The sequence below is a fragment of the Acanthochromis polyacanthus genome, chromosome 10 (assembly GCF_021347895.1).
Source record: "Acanthochromis polyacanthus isolate Apoly-LR-REF ecotype Palm Island chromosome 10, KAUST_Apoly_ChrSc, whole genome shotgun sequence".
Classification (NCBI taxonomy): Eukaryota; Metazoa; Chordata; class Actinopteri; family Pomacentridae; genus Acanthochromis; species Acanthochromis polyacanthus.
In genome coordinates this window covers 1,541,222-1,561,569 of record NC_067122.1, presented here as the reverse complement: position 1 = coordinate 1,561,569, position 20,348 = coordinate 1,541,222, and the positions used below count along the sequence as shown (strand labels likewise).

Below are 20,348 nucleotides of genomic sequence, written 5' to 3'. Positions count from 1 at the left end.
TCAGACAAACTCAACACAATGCGCCAAAACATCCTCTCCTGGAAGCTAAGTCTCGGTGGAGGCACAATGCAGCTTCTCTTTTATGTAACTCAGCTACCCCGCCTCCCTCTTTCTCCTTGTGTTCTGTACCTATGAGTCCAGCGTAGGCTCGGAGGCAGAGGCCTGGTGAGTCTTTCAGACAGCCGCTGGCCGTCAGATGAGATGGCTGGCAGTTATTAAGGAAATCAGCCAGTCTGGACCTGGCAACAACACAGACAACAACTCAACATCAAACACGAGGAGGAGGCAAGAAATTACAGTGGGTGTGTATGCTGGGGTTTCTGTGTGTGCACGAAAATTTAGGTTCAGATGTTTTAAGTCTAACACCAAATGCTTTTCTAAAATATATAAAAGCATTGGCACATTTTTGTTCTTCTATAGTCGGTCTTTTATCTGTCCTTTCATTATTGTTTTTCTCTTCATTCTTTGACTTTGGTTCCTGAGGTAGTTCTACGCATATGTCACTGTCTGTACCAGCTTCTACTAAACATTAGAGGAGGAAAAGCATCTGAAATGACAGTTAAACTATCACAGAACACAAAAATCTATTTCAATAATCACCATCATTATCAGAGTATTGACCTTTTCCTACCGTTCCAGTCATTTACACAGTGATACTGTTTGTAGCCTTAATATTGGTGGTCAGAAAGTCATTTCTATCCTATCTTACATCCTATGCATTGCTGTGTAAACATATTTGGTAGAAATTTGGCATGTTTGGCAGCAACAATCACGTCACATGAGCACCGTGCTTAAAGAATCTGAAGCCTCACAGAGAATAACAGAAAGGGTGGAGGTACTATGTCAGAAAATCTATACTGTCATTAATAAATGTGAACCATAACATCCCAGTTACATGCTGAACTATGTGTGCTTGTAATACCAATATCCACAGCAAAATAAGCATTCCAGCTCTCTAAAACCCTTATATTTTCACCGTCAACACAATTTATAGTTCAAAACTGATGAGCTGCAATGAGGTTAATGGATGTGGGGACAATGATGAAATATACATTCACACAGCCATAATATTAATAGCAGCTCTACAATAAATGTACAATCATACAACATTAAAGCCGTTTTAAACACCAGCTGTCAGAATCAGCCCATGCACCATTTCTGGCCTTCACTTCTAACCTGCAGATGTCTTCTCGACGGCAGAAGCTCTGCTGATGGAGGCAGTTATGTTGCAGACCCTCCATGTCCTGGTAGGAGCAGGAGGGCACAATGGTTTTCCTCCTCCTCTCTCCACACAGGGTGTTGGTGCAGGGGCAGAACAAGACGCCCAAGCTGTACTCCTCAGGCACCCGCTCCAGGAAGCGCCGCAGGGCTCGGTGGCACTTGTGCTGGTTGCATCGGTTGGTCCCGGGAACCCGCTTGGTGCAGGCCAGGACGTACTCTGACCGCAGCGACCCACACTTCTCATAGAGGCCACAGTCCTGTGCCGCCTTCAGGCATTGGTTCTCACCATCCAGCTGCATGAAAGAGGAAACTGGGGAAGAACGTGACAACAATAATGTCAGACAAAACAAATAGAAACACATGGAATACGTGCTGGCAGCATGCTATACAAGAAGATACTACAAATAAAAGAAGGTAAACATTAATGACTCCTGTAACAAGCCTCTCCAGTGCTTTTAACAGCCCAGTTTACTTCAGACTAATACAAAATGCTGCAGCCAGAGTTGTGACAGGAACCAGTTAGAGAGTTCCTGTATCAGCTTCTCTTCATTGGCTCCCTGTAAAATCCAGGATAGACTTTAAAATCCTACTTTTAACATATAAAACTCTTCATGACCAACTCCATCATATCTTAAAGGCCTTATTGTACCTTAATATCCAAACAGAGCCCTTCGCTGTCAGACTGCAGGTTTACTTGTGGTTCCCAGAGTTTCCAGAAGCAGAATGGGAGGTAAAGCCTTCAGTTATCAGCTCCTACTTTGGGTTTGGGAGGCAGACACCCTCACTACTTTTAAGTTTCAGATTAAAACATGTTGGAGTCTTAGTGATTCATTGATCTGCTTCTCCTGCATGTTATTTCTATGACAGACCTATAGAGCTGTCTACCATTACACGTGTGACAGTGATGGGAAGACTCAACCAGCCTCATCACTGCAAACAATGCATACGTGCGTGTTTGTGTGTTGGTGTGTTTTACCTGACACTAAGGAAGCCATGCGAGTATCCACTAGTGTGTCATCATAGGGAGACGTTTCCAGCTCATCGTCCCCTGAGGAAAAAGAAACAGACAACATTGGCAAACCAGTGAGGCTGACTGGAACGACTCTAAAGACAAACAATAGAACAGAAATGGAAAAGCATCACCAATTAACACCCGATCCCCAGCAGAACCTCCACCCCCGATCTGAGATCTGAATCATGTCTTCAAGGCTTTATGTTTTCCCACAATGGAAGTATGCATTCAATTTAAAAATGAAATACAACAACATACTAACCAAACTATTACTACACTGACAGACTGTTGGAGAGTCCTTAGTCCAGAATATCTGGAAAACAGCTAAAAGTCTCCTCGAAACAGAAAAAAAGACCTACGTAGGACTGAGTCTTGGGTTGCACCACAAGAACTATTTCCACTTTAACTTCTCAGGGAAAAGCTGGATAAACATAAACTAACACAGAATTAAACCTCTAAACGGACACAAAGGTTCTGTTTTGCTGTACTGAACACACAAATATGTTTGTTTCTGACAAACATCAGCTGTTCTAACTTGAGCTCTTTGGATCTGGAAGCAAGTCCAGCAATGACTAATTTCTCTTTTAATGATTAACAATAAAGGAGTGCGTGACCGAGAGTTTCTTTTCGCAGCGTCTCCTCATAAAAAACATTTATTTGAAGAACCTCTTGCAATTTCAGCACCATTAGCTAACACAATGTAGCATTAGAACACAGGAGTGATGGTTGCTGGAAATGTTCCTCTGTACCCCTATGGAGATATTCCATTCAAAACCAGCTGTTTCCAGATAGAATAGTCATTTACCACATTAACTATGTCTACACTGGATTTATCATTCATTTAATGTTATCTTCATTGGAAAAAAATGCTTTTTTTTCAAAAATAAGGACATTTTCAAGTGACAAATCAGACACAAAATGACAAAAAAGGAAAAAAAAGGAAAAAAGCCAACACATGGCAAAAAAAAAGACAAAAAAAATCAGCCGACAATTGACAAAAAGAAAGAAATGAAAAAAATCAGTCACAAAACAACAAAAAGACAAAAAACAGGCACGAAATGATGAAAATCAGCGACAAAATGACAAAAAAAAAATTTTAATGACAAAAAAGAGTTACAAAACAACAAAAAAACAATGTCTACACTGAACTTATCATTGATTTAATGTTATCTTCATTGAAATATGTAAGTGACCCCAAACTTTCCAAAAGTAGTGTACATATATACGTTTCAAAAAGGGGCAATAGTATTGGTATAAAGAGTATTTTCTGAGGAATGTGCACTAATTAATGCAGAAAGTAAACAGAAAACATACTTCCTTTTTGTCTGATAAATCAGCATCAGCCACATTACAAAAATGAGGGGATATACGTCAGTAAAAATCATAAAAGTTCATGTTGTACATTCACACAGATTTCAGCAAACATATAACAACTTTTTAAAACAATTTCAAAACATTGGTCCCAGTTTGGTCCCAGATGACGACGTGATCCTTGGTGGTCGTGTCACCGCATAAGAGTCAAGATGAGACTTCACAGAGCCGTCAGTAAGCGCTGAGTCACAGACAATGGTACGTAAAAAGACTTATGACAGCGGTGGAAAATCCGGCAGTCACTATGAGAACATCGGTGTCAACGTGAGTCATGTCGAATATCAACTAGCAGATCGCCCAGAAACATAACTCTGTCTCAAATCACCGACATCACCTCAAACATGCTTCACTTGGCCTCACCACAACCTGCTCTGTGTGCAAAGTGAATGATTCTGTGATCTGTTCAGTTCCATCTCTAAATTAAATTGGATTGTGTGCTTCCCGACAGTTCACTGTACCGAACTGACATTTACTTCCCAAAAGCTAATTAGGAGAACAAAAGGCCTCCCCTGCATCTCCTGCACTGCAGAGAGGTCCCTGAAGTAAAGACAGTCGTGTGCACGTTCGAAAACTTCAACTTCCTCACTTCTTTCTCGGACTTTCCCTTCAGAATTTAGCACCCACACACACACAGTCCTCCACCGTCTACCACCTATGTGAATAAACGGAAGACACTGTGCAGATTTCAACTCATATTTTAGCTTTAAATCTCACTGTCTGACAACAACACAGCTACAAATACACAAAATAACCTGAATGCAAGGAATTATTACTGTACTTTCTCCCAACAAAGCAGTCACATTTTTTAACTCCTAAGCACACTCAAAAACACGTCCAATTTGGCACGCACATCCAAACCAGCGAAACATTTGATATTTTAGGGAAACTGCTCAATAGCGCCCCCTGCAATATTTGTAAAATTGGGCCCCTGCAGCACGTTTCACCTAGACTTACCAAATTTGTTCGGCATACGTAGCACGTCAGGGCGCAAGAAAAAAGCCTCGTGCGCACATACCCAAAACCCAACAGGAAGTCGGCCATTTTGAATCAAGTGTGAGATTTTTGGCGATTTTGGGTCATTTCTTCAAATTTTCAAGAGTCAATTCCTCCTTGTGGCCAAGTCCAACACATCACAAATTTAGCCTGCATATACAAAAAGCATTAATGATCAAAGCGCAATAAAATATTCCTCAAAAGTCGAAGGGCATGGCTGTCACTGTGGTTGTGGGCGTGGCTGTGGTGGCCTCTAAAACTTTGATGTGTTGGCATGAAACAGGAAGTGCCGTCTAGCTCGCCTCTGCAAGCTCCAATCTGCCTCAAACTTCACATGTGTGATCAGAGTCCTGCCCTGATGACATCCCGACAACCGACAACCATTCCCAGTCGTATCGCCCCCTGGTGGACATGGGTGGGGATAGCTGAGCTGCAAGGATGCGAGGACCTGCTCAACGCTGCTTGCTGCTTTAATTTGGTTATTACTGAAGAGAGGAACTCAGCCATGCAATCATCACATTCACATTTTAGCATTCACTCCACATTAATTTGATCACAGTGAGGAGTAATTTTGCAGTATCTTTAAAAACTGCTGATGTTTTTTTGCTTGATGTCGTCCGTAGTATCACCCATCTGCACCAGCATCTGCTCTTGGAATCTTAACATGTCAACTAGGGCTGGCCCTAATACTGGTTTCTGGTCTACGGATATTCGGGCCCTATTGAAGACGAATATCCGAATATTCGTTCCGCCCCGTAACGTCCGACGGGGGGAGGGGGATGTGGCGGAGACGGCCCAAATTTGATCCATTCGTCTGGTCTCCCGGATGCAAATTTTGCACACTGCCTTTGTTTTGTCTTCAGTTAAACTGAAGAATTCCCAAACAGCGGAGGTCTTCGGCATCTTGTCTTGTGTTTATGCAACGAAGTGAAGCGTGACGTCAGAGTCGGCAGCAACCCGGTGGTGGTAAGAAACACAAATGGAGGAGCTGAGAGAGAGACGAGCTCCGAATATTTTCGTCTGGGGGGAGGAGGGGTTGATCACAAAGACATATGTGTATATGTTTATGTGATCACATGACAGGATGAGCTGACATGAGCCGATGTGGGCCGAAGGAAGACAGTAACACCGCATATTTGTTCCGCCCGAATATTCGGATACCAAAATTACTATCCGGATACCGCCGTAGTGAACGAATATTCGGATATTTGGAATATTCGGGTCCAGCCCTAATGTCAGCAACAGCTTTCATACCCTCAGCTATGTTTTGAGGATGTACATTTAACTTACATGTGTAGTGGCACCACACCTCCTTCAGGTAGATATAAATCCAGCATGTGCTCAGGTAAAGCAGTGCTGGCATCCATGTAAACGCTAAAGTCATTGGCATTTGTGGCTTTATGGCCTGAAGGCGAGTGCAGCAGCGACTGATTCAATTCAACTTTCAATTAACTCCTTAACTGAATAATTACAGACGACTCTTCTTTCAGATTTTCTCCTCATGACAGACATTTGGTTTTTAGCACCGTTTGTTTACCAGGTAGTTTGTGTTTTTTCAGTGAGGACGGACCAAACAAACGTCTGGGCTGCACACGGATTTTGAAGCTTTGGGTGTGTAGTATCCGACCTGAGACCTGTAAATTTCTGCATATTCTGGAATGCACAGATGCTTTATTGCTGAGAATGAATGAACATTAGACTTTTGTTTTATTAGAAGGGTTCTGTCACCAACGGAAGAACATACAGTAGGCTGAGGTCTACATATCCACGGGTGCTGCAGAAAGAGGATAAATCTTTAATTTACCTAACATTTACTGTTAAAGAGTCCCTTTAACTTGTTTTATGGCACTTCTCCAGGTTGTCTTCTCCTGATTAGACCCTTGCTTGTGTTGTATCTACTCTCAGACGTACGTAGCTTTGGATAAATGTGTCTGTTGGTCCTGTTAACTTTGCAACTCTTTTACAAAGTTACAAGAAGCTTTCAAACATGGATTTACTGTGAGGCATTTCACGTCTTGATGGTGCAGTAGATAATGGGGTATTTTTAAGCCTACTATGTCCAAATATTAATAACCTGCTCACCTCACAGGAAGGTTATGAAAAAAGAGAATACATCTGGAAAATGCATTTAGACTGAGGAATTTATATGCATGTAACACCACAAAAACAACCGTTATCAACCAGGAGCACACGCCTGTGTCATTTGAATCTCATCAACGTGGACAAAATGAAGGCTCAGACTGATAGGAGGCCAAATCCAAAGTCCCCATGAGCTCATGCTGTTAAAGGCAGCTTTTGTCCAATTGTGAAACCCATTAGCAGCGCCTTGATTGACCAGTGGACAAGCTGTTTGTTCCTGCAAATTATTTAAGCACACTCCAAAGTACAAACTCAATCAAGAATGTAATAGCATGTAAAGTGTTTATGTATGTAAATCCTATTCCAGGCTATATATTTATGGTAATGACACGCTAGAGCAGCCTAGCAGCGTTGGGAACTGAAGAGTGTGTAATTACACTAATGCTCCACTGACTAATAGGCCACAGGGGAGGAGGAGTCCGCTGGCTAGTGAGAGCTCACTTACCGATGCACACATCTCACCAGCACTCGGAAATGCTTCTGCAACTTCGTTTATGTGTGTTTGTGGGTTTGGAATCAGACGTTTTTGGCTGGACGTCACTTGTGCACGTTTGACAATGGAAGGATCGTTTTTTTAACCTACATTTTAATCATTTTGGAGAAGTTTTTGTCATTTGGGGCAAACATTGAGTCACTTAAAAGACGTTTCTGATCATTTTGGGGACATTTTGGACGTCTTTTTGGGTCATTTTGGAGAAGTTTGGTGATTTGGGGCAAATATTGAGTCACTTAGAAGACGTTTCTGATCATTTTGGGGATATTTTGGACGTCTTTTTGGCTCACTTTGCACAATTTTGAGTCATTCTGGACAAGTTTAGTGCAAAAAGTGCATTCTGGGTAATCTTTCAAGGCTCACATCAGCATATGTGATAGGTGGCTGGTCAGAACAAGTTGTAGACGATGAAAGGATCATTATTCTAACAGTCTCAGGTTTGGGATTGAGACATACACCCCCCTGTCAAAAGTTTTTTGCGTGTGTTTGTGGGTTTGGAATCAGACGTTTTTGGCTGGACGTCACTTGTACACGTTTGACAATGGAAGGATCGTTTTTTAAATTTACATTCTGATCATTTTTGACAATTTTGGGTCATTTTGGTGAAGTTTTTGTCATTTGGGGCAAAAATTGAGTCATTTAGGAGATGTTTCTGATCATTTTGGGGACATTTTGGACGTCTTTTTGGCTCACTTTGCACAATTTTTGAGTCATTCTGGACAAGTTTAGTGCAAAAAGTGCATTCTGGGTAATCTTTCAAGGCTCACATCAGCATATGTGATAGGTGGCTGGTCAGAACAAGTTGTAGACGATGAAAGGATCATTATTCTAACAGTCTCAGGTTTGGGATTGAGACATATGTTTAAGATGTTTATGGTTAAACTAGAAGATTCAGATTTGATTAAAAGTGTAAATATTTAGCAGAAACACGTGTACATGTTGGCATTTACTTAACATTAACATTGCTTTTCACTGCTGTTATCTGACAGCTGTAACTGCTACTTTTTTACAAGCAAAGCATATGATTAGTTGGTAAAACATGTTCCGTTTTTACAGCAGCCATAAAATCACATTTGCATCCCAGAGTGGCACATTCCAACAAACATACCAAAACTACGACACCCAACATGTGCAGTTAGTGTCAAATGACTCATATCAAATTACTTTAAACATCCTGCAGAGTTTACAGGGAAGTTAACTCCATAAAAAGCACAAAACCAACAGTAAATGTGTCTTCCTGGCTGGTATTCAAAGTGCATCTTTTGTCTGTGCATCGCAGATCTCCACTGTAGTCCTAAAACTATTAAAAACTGTTATTAAAAACACACACGCTTTCTTTTTGTTAAATTCAGTCCACATGCACTGCCTTGCTAATACGAGAGCACCAAATTTTAATCTACCACAAAAAGCATTTTTCAATCAATTCTCTACTTTCCCTTACTACAATGAATTAATATGAAGTCATCTAAATATTGTGCTTTTAAACCTGACGAGTTTTACGTTGGAAACTATTGAGATTATTATTGTTGATGTTGTCAATAAGAAAAATACACTTGAGGCTCCTGGGGCCACAGCTAACAAAGAAAATGGAACTTTCCTTTAAAGCTGCGTCATATTTTTTACATTTATAATTAATATATTTTTCACATCCTTTTCCTTAGTGCAGCTCTGTGAAACTGTTAAGGCTCCAGTGTTAGCAAACGGTTTACACTAGCGCTATTGGTGAGGCCAAAACTGTAAATTTACGGGCTTTAAAAACAAATCTTTCAACTGTAAAGCCATTAAAAGGCTCTGTAGAAGTACAGAGTTGGTGACAGTGCTCTGTGGTGTTGACAGTATTTTACAGGTTTCAGCCTTTGTGTTTGATGAATACTGTTTGGTGAAGCTTTAAACGCTGTGTTGGAAACCTGTCAGCAGGCTTTCACTGCTACGATTCAGTTCATTTATTATATGATGAATATTATAATTAATATGATCTTCTGCTCAATAAATAAAAAAGTGGAGAATGATGGGGAGCAAACATGACTAACTTGGATTAAATTGTGCAGCTGATTAATTCTGGACTCCTCAGATATTTCTATGTTTTTATTGAGCTTTTTCCATTTGTGTCTCCTAAATGTTAGTTAAAGGGTTTCAGCACATGATGCTTATTTATTCAGTGGGGAAAAAATCACACATTAAGAATTAATTCTTTTACATCAAATCATGTGTGCCACAATTATTAGCACCCCTGATGTTAAGGCTTTGTACAACCCCCTTTTGCCAACAACACAGCATTTAATCTTCTCCTATAATATATTTTCAACAATTTTCAGTGTGCGAGTATGATTCTGCAATAAAAACTGAATTTATTTTAAGGCTTTTAACACCAATAACTACGGAGGGCGCTGTATATTCTTTATTTGAAGGGCCTCGTCAGACTTTCGTGTCTCCTGAACGTTTCCCATCCCCCGCTACACTCCGGCCCCCGCGGAGGCCCGGCTCACCTGGCAGCAGGCGGACCCCCCAGTAAATGCGCAGGCACTGCTCCTCTTTGCGGAAGCCCCGCTGGCACTTGCAGGCCCACAGAGACGGGTGTTTGGCCAGCAGAGCGTCCCGTCTCTCCAGGCACTCGGACGCCGCCTGCTCCCCGAGCGGAGACACCGCCGCGTCGGCCGCGCACAGCTCCAGGCCGCGGTACAGCGCCTTGCAGGGCGGGTCGGCGGAGCACACACGGTGGGCCTCGACACAGTCAGTGTGGGGGGGAGAGAAGGGGAAGACGGGCGCTGAAGATGGCAACACACCTAGGAGAAGACGAGACAGGTGGAGACGAGTCAACGGGGTGAAAGGGAGCATAGAAGAGTTAAGGAATAATAATATAATAACTTGATCTATATCGTATCTTTAAGGTGGTAGTCTACCCTAATTTATTAAACAACTTATTATGTTATAATTTCTAAACAATGCAACCAATCAACACAAAACTTGGCACAAAGAAAGATAGATTTAGTAGAAGCATTTTACATTTAGCTAAAGTCTGCCACATTTTATAGTTTCCATGGTAACAACAGATTTGGCGAGATACAAAAAATCTTGTGGAACAAAAATCTTCAGAAGGAAAATAGCTATTATTATTTATGTTTTAAGTAGACAGATTCTTACTTCAGGTAATATTTCTGCTCAAATAGAAAAAAAGGACTCTTTTCATGATTATCATTCAAGTATAGAAAAATAGGAAAAGTTGTCTACTTAAAACATCTCGTCTAATCTGTTGCTATGGAAACTATAAAATGTGGCAGACTTTAGCTAAATGTAAAATGCTTCTACTAAATCTATCTTTCTTTGTGCCAAGTTTTGTGTTCATTGGTTGCATTGTTTAGAAATTATAACAAAATAAGTTGTTTAATAAATTCGGGTAGACTACCACCTTAAGAACAGTGCTCACAAACTGCATTGACAGTCAAACACAGACAGTCAAACAAGACGTAAGGAGACAAGGCAGAGCAGTTGATTAAAATAAATAGCAAAAAATGATAATGTGTTAAATAAGAAAAGCACTCAGAGCCGCTCAGTCTTTGTATCATTTCCAATGCATGAAATCTTTAATAAAACATGACCTTCCTCTGAGTACAGGCGTGTGTTCTGCGTGTGTTCTGCGTGTGTACGTATGTACGGATACCGAATCACATGACCTAAATATGTAGCGGGCGGCTCAGAAACACCCCCACAGTTTAATCAGTTGTTCATTGGATCATTTCTGATGGATAAGTCCTGATAAGTCCTCAGAGGTGGATTTGTAGTAGGATCACAATCAGCTGATGTAGTGTTCACTGGTTGTCACGGTTACAGTGACACCGTGCTGCTATCTGGCAATGATACAGAAATCTTTAACAAATCCATGGATCCAGACTATAAGCTGCATCACTGCCAGAATCTAATCACTTGGTCGTTCAGTCTTTTCTGACCTTCATTGGAAATTTCATCCAAATTAATTAGACTGTTTTTAAGTAATGCTGCTGACAGACAAACCAAGACCGGTCATCACATAACTAGTAAACAGGACATAATCCAGAACAAAACGCTAAAATTACAGCTGAAAGCAAACTTCACATGAAAGTCAGTCTATAAAAGCGTGTTTCCAGAAGTGATTTCAGAGAAGTTACAGACTGTGCAGCGACAGGAGTGTAAAGGATGGAACATCACATTACCTCTGTATGAGCTCACAGCAGAAGACCAGACAGCCTTAGACAGAAAGTAAAACATGCACCTTTAAAAACGTTTGGTGGTGTGTTGGTTTGCTCACTACTAACCAGTTTCCTTCTATTGTTCTGTTTGCTCCTGAAGCGCTTTATTCCATCAGAGCGGGTTGCATACAAACCGTAGGAGCAGCGCTGCTAATAAGCGACAGCAGCCTCCTCCATCCTGGACTCTCCGGTGGGCTCTGTGCTCCTCAAAGGTCAGCGCTGTCAGGACGGCTTGCCATCAGTAAATGGCACAAATTTACTTTGCCCCTGAAACCGATGCCAGCTGCCCCACTTCCACGGGAATGAATTGAATTAGCTGTGAAATCCAACCGGTTGAGACGCTGGTGTGAACACGCATTTAGTGCAGAATGTGCAGCGGCAAAGCCCAGCATGTTAGTGTATAAACACATACACCACCAGTCCACAGTTTGGACATCATTTAACGGTTTTTATCTAATTATTTTATACATTGTAGATTAATACTGAAGACATCAAAGCTATAAAAGAATGGAATTATGCTGTAAACAAAAAATGTTAATCTAAAATGTAGAAAATAGTACGTATAAATAAAAGCATTGAATGCGTGTGTCCAAACTTTTTGCTATGAAAAAGTATTTGCCCCCTACAGAAATCTTCTACTTTTGCATATTTCTCACATTTAAATGTTCCAGATCATCAAATAATATCTATGTTTATTGAATATTAGACAGAAATCACCCACAAAACACCAAATGCTGCTTTCAAATGACGAATTATTAAAAACCTGTATCACCCCTGTGACAAAGTATTTGCCCCCCTAAACCTTGTAACTGCTTGGTCTGTTGGCAGCAACAACTGCAGTTAAATGTTAGTTCCAGTTTGTGATCAGTCTTTTCCATCACCATGGAGGAATTCTGCTCCACTCTTCTCTGCAGAATAGTTTGAATTTGGTCTCATTAGATGGTTTTAGATCATGAACTGAACCTTTAAGGTCTTCTCACAGCATCTCAGTTGGATTCAAGTCCAAACCTTCATTTAGTTCATGTTGAGCCACTCAGAAATATCTGCATGACGTCTAATTGCAATTTTTCAAACATATCTTATGGATTTTTTAAAGTTTTAGTTCAATATTTCCTGTGAGCCTCAGCAATGTCTTTGGAACCCTCCAGGCTGATGGATGTCAATGACTTTGTTCCTCATCTGTTCTTGAATCTCTTCAGAACGTGGCATCATGTGCTGCTTTTCAGACCCTTCAGCTCCTTCACAATGAAGACAGGTTCTATTTAGTGATGTTTAGATCCAACAAGCCTGGCAGTGATCATATGTGAGTGTGGACGGAGAAACTGAACCCAACTGATGAATGAGTTTGGTCATTTGGTAGATTGGTAGCTAAGGGGGCAATTACTTTTTCACATAGAGTAAGATGGACTGGACAGGATTTTTCCTTTAGTAAACGAAATCATCAATTAAAATTTTGTGTTTTGTTGGGTTACCTTTGTCTTATACTAAAATTAGTTTAATTATCTGAAACATTTAAGTGTGACAAACGTGCAAAAGTAGAAGCTTTCTGTTGGGGGGCAAATACTTTTTCACTACACTGTACATGTAGCAGCTTCCTCACCCCTGTCTGCTGGAGTATATTTATAAATATGATGAACAAAGGTGGTTAAATTATGTCCTATTTCATAGTTTATACCAATAACGCCAGGATGTGCTGCTATATGCGGTCACATTTATGGGGATGCTTTTCTGGACATTTTTATTCAATTCTCAATTCGTATTGGTGCTTCTTCTTATTCAGAAACTGTACACAAGAAGACAGACATGGAGTTATTGGTGTCGGTTGTTCTGCTGTAAAATGTTAAAGAGCTAAGTTTGTGTTTCATAGATAAGCTTAATGAATAAGTTCCTGCTAATGGCACACCGATCGATCTATGGGAAACTACTTCAAATGTTAAAAGCCATTAACAGCTTTAACCAACAGCAAGTTAATGAAGACAGTCCTCATCCAGTAGCATTGTGAAAGCAGAAAACAGCTCAGAAGAGACTTTACAGACTTCTATACAATCTGACGTCTTATTGTGACCAGAGGAGTCGCCCCCTGCTGGCTGTCTATGGTAACAACAGCAGCTCTACAACCATTAAGCATCAACAGTCATTACAGAACGGGAAGTACTATTAAAGCACCGCTTCAGCATTTCATCACAAAGCAGAGAGAAGCTCCAGCAAGCACTAATAAAACAATCAATAAAAAGTTCAGGATGTCAACTAGATACCTTCAATAAACTCTAAAGTGTGTGTGAGTGTGTGTGAGCAAGCCCAGGCAGAGTGAATGTGCATATCATCCTGTTTGATCTGCTCCTAAACGTGTTTTCTTTCTCGTTTTAACCTCTGGAGCTTCTTCAAAGGGAAACTACAGAAGAACGTTTACCGTCTGACTGGTGGTTTCGGTCTCACTGCGCTGAACACTTTAGCATAATATTCATAGTATTCCTAAGATGATGAGCACTACTCGATTATATGCAAATTCAAATTATGCAATTAGTTTCGAGGGAATCTCTGCCACATAACTACATGCTAACGAAGCAGCAGAACAACAAGGTCACCTGAAGTACGCACAAGTCAACAGCTCCATCCGACGAGCCTTTACTTTCAGTCACTCAGGTGTTTCTACAGTTCAGGTGTGCTTTTTACAGCTTTATGTTATTTTGTTTTATGAAACTAGACATGAGGGGGTTTCATTGCTGAGGACAGACAGACGGACGGACGGACGGACATTCAAAAAGCAGAAGATGAGAGTTTGTCTTCCATCAAAGTGCAGAAACTCCCGAAACGTCCAATTGTGCAGGCTTTTATTTTGAAAACAAGAGGATTTGAAGTTTTGGAGAAAGGAGATGACAGAAAGAAAGAAAGAAAGAAAGAAAGAAAGAAAGAAAGAAAGAAAGAAAGAAAGAAAGAAAGAAAGAAAGACGGACAGACAATGTTTTAAGAGTGCCTGACAAGTGATGTTCCAAACCCTGTCCTCTGTTCCAGTTTGACACAGACATCTTCCTTTATTCCTCTCTCAGACCATCTGCCTTCTCTGTCCAAAACGTGGACATTGCTGTCCTCAAGGGAATGTCCTTTGTCCTTCAGATGGATGCTGAGTCTGGTGCTGAGGAGCTGGCTCTCCCATTAGTCAGTTAGTTCTGAAGAAGCTTCTTCCATGAAGGTGAAACGTCTTCAAGAACCTACAGGAGAAGTCCGGTTGATTTCTACTGAAGCTCCTGTGATAACTGATTCCATTGTTCCAGATGTTTTGTAACTCATGGCATGCTTTCCATGCTAATGCTTTTCTGACCTTGATGTCTGGCTTTTAAGAGCTCATCTATGGTTCCAGGTACTGGAAGGCCTCAAAGCATGACATCAGTTCTCCTTTTCTCGCTGTCAGTTGTTTGTCTGTGAATGATGGAGCCTCAGTCTTTTTGGATTTTACATGCAAACCAATATTTGCACCCAAACTTTCAGCGCTGTTAAACAACTCCTGTGCTTGAGTAATTTCCTCCATGATTAGAGCATTGTCATCTGCAAACTAGAGATCTGTAATGACATCTGGTTCAACTCTCCCACTTCTCCTTTGCTGGACCTTGAAGCCAAGTTCAACCAAAACATAAGGGGCAAGGATATCTCCTAACTGTTGATCAAAGGTACATATTTACATGTTTTCCTCCATGAAAATGATCCTTTCTGCCTCAGACGAAACGCTACACTGTTACTTCCTCTAGAACGTGCAGATCTACAAACTTGCCAGCTCCGTCTCCACTCACTGCTCCCTATTCACTGCAGCTCAGCACTCCAGCTCACCTACAGATCTGCTCCAACTGTAAAACTGCTCTACTCTACACAGTGTAAAGTTCCCAGACGTCTTCTGAAGAGGAGAAAGAATAACACAGAGAGCCCTGCAGTGCAGTTCCTCACAGTCTGAATGCTGCAGTTTCAAAGCAGAAATGCTGTTAAATACCTTCAGACTGTTGCTGAATGTCACCTTTTACCCTGACATGATCAGGCTTTCAGTGTTTCTGCTCCATATCTGTGGATTTCCTGTGGCTCTTGCACTCTCGATTGGTTCGCAGAGAATCGGGGTAAACGAGGAGCTCCAGCAGCTTCAGAAGGCTGATCGTGTTTGTGACGTGTTTGCTTTTGTTCAAACTTTAAAATAAACTTACTAATTATTCATGTAAAAATCAGAGTTTTTTTGCAGGGAAGCTGCAGGGAGGTTGAGCTTTTTACCCCCCGTCTGCATGCTGCGTGGAACAGAGCGACGGTGGAAAGCTGCATAACATGCAGCTCTCATTTCTTTACCATCTCTGGTGCTGACAGGAAGAAACAGAGAAACAGTTAATTAGGACAGTTATTAGACAACTAGACCGCATACTGTATGCCGGGATCAGAGACAAACAGGAAGCATGAGGATGAACGTTGGTGTTTAACGCACAGTTTTAGACCTAAATAGACCTGGAGAGCTCCTAGGACCGCTGTGTCATTTAATCGCGGTTCAGCTTTTGAATTCAACCTGAAATTGCACCATCATAAAAATGTGCCTGCCTTGATTTGACACCACAAACAGAACAAGTTGGAGTGAGACGTGGAGCAGGCCGAGACGCTTCTTTTCAAGAATGTTCTGTGCGGTTGTTTGGCCCACATCAGGGGCTCCGGCTTCATGCCAGGCGTCACGGATGAGGCATCACAGGTTGCTTCCACTCATCTTATGTTCAGTTCCACCGTCTCTCCAACACTCCACCTCTTCCCCGTTTTGTTCCCGGTCCACTGCAGCAGCGGTCAGGATGTCCTCAGCTAACAGGCACTGGATGACATTCTCAGCTAGTTTTCATTTATATACTTTTTTTTTTTTTTTTTACAGGCAGCATATGGATTGTGAGCAGCCCAAAGTTTCTCCAAGAGGAACTGTTGTTTTCTGAAGTGAGGCTGCTTCGATTTGCAGCAGCACAGAAAGCAGAGGCTCCCCTGGTAAAATCCAATAGCTGATATGCACGAGGGAAGTGCAGAGAAGTGGTCTGAGGACAGCAGAAATGTCATACGGGGAGGAGAAATAGGGGAACGGAAAGATAGATGGAAACAGGGAGAGGTGGGAGAGAGAGCGCACCAATGTGGACCTTGATGGGTTGGACACGCGCACAGTGTGACGCACAATCAGCATGCACCGCCGAAAATGATGTTCCTACGATCGCACACGCGTGCACGCACAGACACACACGCGGCGTGGCGGGAAAAACAACACGGAGACGCGCGCATGCATGGCTGCCCCGAGAAGGACCCTTTTATGTGTGCGTCCTGCTGGGAAGGAGACTGGGAGGCACAGAACCCATCATTATTACCAGAACACAATACTGCACAGCCACAGGGGAGGGGGTGGAGGGGGCAAAGCAATCTGTCCAAGACACACACCCACACACACACACACACACCGCGGTGACAGAATAAAGTGGCTGAGAGAGCATAAACAGCTCAACATTCAGTGCCGGATCAGTAGACAGTATGTAAATTGAATCCTGAGTGTGCTGATGAAAGACTAACCACATACATAAAACATTGTAGGCTGAACAAACAGCCTTTGTGGAGCGCCGCATCCCAACACTTTGTCCACACATCAGACTGGATCCTGAGCGGCTCTCCGGCCACAGGCTGCCTCTCTCCTGTCAGCATCACATCACAACGCTTAGACAAACACTCGCTCTTTTCCATCTCATCTTCCCTCCAAACCGCTCAAGTCATGTTCAGGTCCAGAACACCGGAGAGGCTCTGCAGCACAGCGACATGTCAGAGACACACCAAAGTTCAGGGTCACTTAGGAGTGTCATTATTTTGAAAGAAAAGTATTTTTTTCAATGAAAATAACATTAAATCAATCAGAAATGTTATCGTTTTGCGCCTGATTTGTCATTTTTGGGTTTTTTTGTGGGTGATTTTGGTTGTTTCGTGGCAAATTTTTGGTCGTTTTTTGTCCATTTGTGCCTCATTTTTGCCATTTTATTGTCGTTTTGTCATTTCGTGAATGATTTTGGTTGTTTTGTGGCTAATTTCTGTATTTTTTGTCCTTTTTTTCAATTTGTGCCTCATTTTTGTCATTTTATTGTCTTTTTTGTCATTTTCTGGCTGATTTTTTTTTGTCATTTTGTGAATCATTTGTCACTTAAAAATGTCCTTATTTTGAAAGAAAAGCATTTTTTCAATAAAAATAAAATCAAATGAATCAGAAATTTCGTCGTTTTGTACCTGATTTGTCATTTTGTTTTTTTTTTTATCATTCTGTGGCTGATTTTTGTCACTTCTGTCCTTTTTGTCGATTTGTGCCTCATTTCTTTCTTTTTTTGTCTTTTTTGTCATTTTCTGGATGATTTTTGTTATTTTTTGTCCTTTTTGTCATTTTGTGAATCATTTGTCGTTCTGTGCCTGATTTGTCATTTTGGTTTTTTTTGGCATTTTGTGAATGATTTTGGTTGTTTTGTGGCTAATTTTTGTATTTTTTTTGTCATTTTTTGTCGATTTGTGCCTCATTTTTGTCATTTTATTGTCTTTTTTATCATTTTCTGGCTGATTTTTGGGGTTATTTGTCCTTTTTGTCATTTTGTGAATCATTTGTCACTTAAAAATGTCCTTATTTTGAAAGAAAAGCAGTTTTTATAATGAAAATAACATTGAAGGAATCAGAAATGTTATCGTTTTGTGCCTGATTTGTCTTTTTTTTTTTTGTCATTTTGTGAATGATTTTGGTTGTTTTGTGGCTAATTTTGTAATTTTTTTTGTCCTCTTTGTCAATTTGTGCCTCATTTTTGTCATTTTATTGTCTTTTTTATGGCTGATTTTTGTCGTTTTTGTCTTCTCCATTTCCCTGTGGTTATTAATGGTATTACAGTGAGAGAAAAAATCCTCTGTAGTTCAATAAGTATTTTCCTCAAACACCAGCACTGAACAAGATGAGCAAAAACCTCCACCTGCAACAAGCTCGTATATAGTCTTTAAATTAGGCAGTTTGAATCCATGAGCTGGCACCATCTTTGGTTTGTTTGTTTTTAAAGCCATCACAACCATCTCAGGTGCTGCTAATCCCAGGATCCTGCAAAGTAGTGACAGAGGAATGGTTGATGCAGGCGAACACTGTGACTAAAGGGCCTGATCATCAAAATAAAATAAATACGTATCTAATACATTGATCTGTGACAGGAGGTTCTGGTGAGCCGTGCACGTCACTGCAGCCTTCAGCAAAGATGAGGAGCAGACATACCGCACAGATTTAGACCACAAGATCAATATTACCCTGATATCAGAGCAAAAACCACGGAGCTACAGCTAGCAGTCGTTAGCTTAGCTTAGCCTGTAGCCTAGAAACAAGAGGAGACAGCTAACCTGCCCCTGTCCTAAAGGACCTAACGTCTACCACCACTTCTGGAGCTCACTAACACAACAAAGCAACTCAATGTAGGGCTGCAACTAACGACGCGTCAACGAATCGTCTGAGCACGATACGTCATCAAAAGCGGAAGTGAGCGCGCAATGCAACAGAAATCACCGTCCGACCGGAGCGGAACACGGACGGACGTTGGCGCAGCATCGTGCATGTATTATGTACACATGATGCAGCGCGGACGTCCGTGATCCATCGTAAACGCGGATGTCAGCGTTTACTATACCGCTGTATCTAAACACAGGCGTCTGATTCAATGCAACGCAAAAAAGAAAATACATTTCGATTCAAATATGACCAGAAGAGGCTGCAGGCTACAAAAATAGATTATGTAATAAAGTGTAAAAGGTAGAAGAGGACACCATGTACGGTAGAGAAAAGCAGTGTAGAGTTTCATTAATGAGGCGGATCACACTTCTACTTTTGCTGCAATAAGTCCCAGAAGTCCTGCTCATTACAGGTGATGGGGAACACATTTGTGCACAACTGCAGCTAAAGCTGAGCTGCTGAGGCATGCTGCTCAGCTTTACTGGCATTGGTAACCTTTTCCACCCTAGTGATCGAGCAATGAATCATTTTCAAACCAAACCTTTTAAACAATGTGAGCTGCTATTTAGAGTACACCCCCTGTCAAAAGTTTTAGGACAGGTTCTCAGTTATTTGAATGAGAAAGTGTCCTCAAACTTTTGACGGGGTGTACACATTCTGCAGCACGTCTGAGCCAAAGGTTGTGTTTTATTATGATTATCATCATTACTTATTAAACTTGATTGCAGAAAGTTCAGCACTTAGCTGCTGCTACTGAGTCATGAAGGGCATAATATGACCTTTTGGAATTATTTTCTTTTGCATTTTTATGACTTAATTTATTGAACTCAACACAGTCAAAGCTTTTGTCATAATTGTTTAATCAACAAATAAACATCTGAACCCATTTATACCCTTAAGTTTTCATGTTTCAGCAGTTGGTGTTAATCTATTACACAAGAAATACCGAATTAAAGCTTCAAATATTCTGTAATATCTGTTTGAAAAATTACAATTAGATGTTATGCAGATATTTCTGAAAGGCTCAGAAAGAACCAAATGAAGGTTCTGCAGTCAAAGTCTGGACTTGAATCCAACTGAGATGCTGTGAGAAGACTTTAAAAGTTCAGTTCATGATCTAAAACCATCTAATGAGACCAAATTCAAACTATTCTGCAGAGAAGAGTGGAGCAGAATTCCTCCATGGTGATGGAAAAGACTGATCACAAGCTGGAACTAACATTTAACTGTTGCTGCCAACAGACCAACCAGTTACTAGGTTTAGGGGGGCAAATACTTTTTCACAGGTTTTGTCAAAAACCATTGGTATACTCTGTAAAACAAAATTTGTTTTGAATACAAAGTGTCTTCATATTTTATATTCATCTCTTGTGTTACCGTATTTATCCTATTGTTCAGAAATTTGGG

General features: G+C 41.0%; 1 protein-coding gene across 1 annotated transcript in view; it reads right to left on the bottom strand.

The window, feature by feature from the left end:
* LOC110965793 (GDNF family receptor alpha-4-like) overlaps window positions 1-20,348 on the bottom strand; it is a 52,892-nt gene that overhangs the window by 12,936 nt on the left and 19,608 nt on the right. Inside the window, 4 exon segments of the mRNA XM_051954823.1 lie at window positions 130-239; window positions 1,177-1,531; window positions 2,198-2,269; window positions 9,716-10,012. Coding sequence (XP_051810783.1) covers window positions 130-239; window positions 1,177-1,531; window positions 2,198-2,269; window positions 9,716-10,012 — 834 coding nt within the window.